The sequence below is a fragment of the Corvus brachyrhynchos genome, unplaced genomic scaffold, assembly GCF_000691975.1.
Source record: "Corvus brachyrhynchos isolate BGI_N302 unplaced genomic scaffold, ASM69197v1 scaffold125, whole genome shotgun sequence".
Taxonomy (NCBI): domain Eukaryota; kingdom Metazoa; phylum Chordata; class Aves; order Passeriformes; family Corvidae; genus Corvus; species Corvus brachyrhynchos.
Window position 1 is genome coordinate 701,652 of NW_008238342.1, and position 519 is coordinate 702,170.

The 519-nt window shown below is 67.4% G+C and overlaps 1 protein-coding gene across 1 annotated transcript in view; it reads left to right on the plus strand.

Moving 5' to 3' along the window:
• The window catches only part of SNTA1 (syntrophin alpha 1), a 26,172-nt gene that overhangs the window by 22,676 nt on the left and 2,977 nt on the right, over positions 1-519 (plus strand). Inside the window, 2 exon segments of the mRNA XM_017735125.1 lie at positions 1-20; positions 22-193. The exon segment at positions 1-20 is cut by the window's left edge and continues 143 nt beyond it. Coding sequence (XP_017590614.1) covers positions 1-20; positions 22-193 — 192 coding nt within the window.

Here is a 519-nt window from a genome sequence, read left to right on the forward strand (position 1 = left end):
CGGCCTCCTCCCCCCCGGTGCCCCCCCCCTGCCGGTGGCCCTGACCCAGTCCCTTTGCAGCTCCCCAGCGCCGGCACCAGGAACCTCCTGGCCGTGCTCACGGAGAAGGAGCTGCTGTTGTACGGGAGCCTGCCGCAGAGCCGGGACGCCCTGGGCAAGCCCACGCACAGCTACCCCCTCATCGCCACCAGGTAGGGGCCACCAGCTCAAGGATAGGATGGTGGCAGTCCCTGGGAGCAGTGGTAGGGTCTGGTCAGGGCAGAACCCAGAGGTGGTGTCAGACCCCCAAAGTGGTGACAGTGACCAGGGATGGTGGCAGGAGCTGGGGGTCAGGGCATAGCCCTAGGGGCGATGGCAACCCCCGAGGTGGTGGCAGTGACGGGGGACGGTGTCAAGGGCTGGGGGTCAGGACGGACCTGCAGGGTGGTGGCAGGGGCTGGCGGTGGTGGCAGAGGCGTTTGAGGTGATGGTAGAGTCCAGGGGTGGTGTCAGAGCTGTGAGGATGGTGACAGTGTCCAA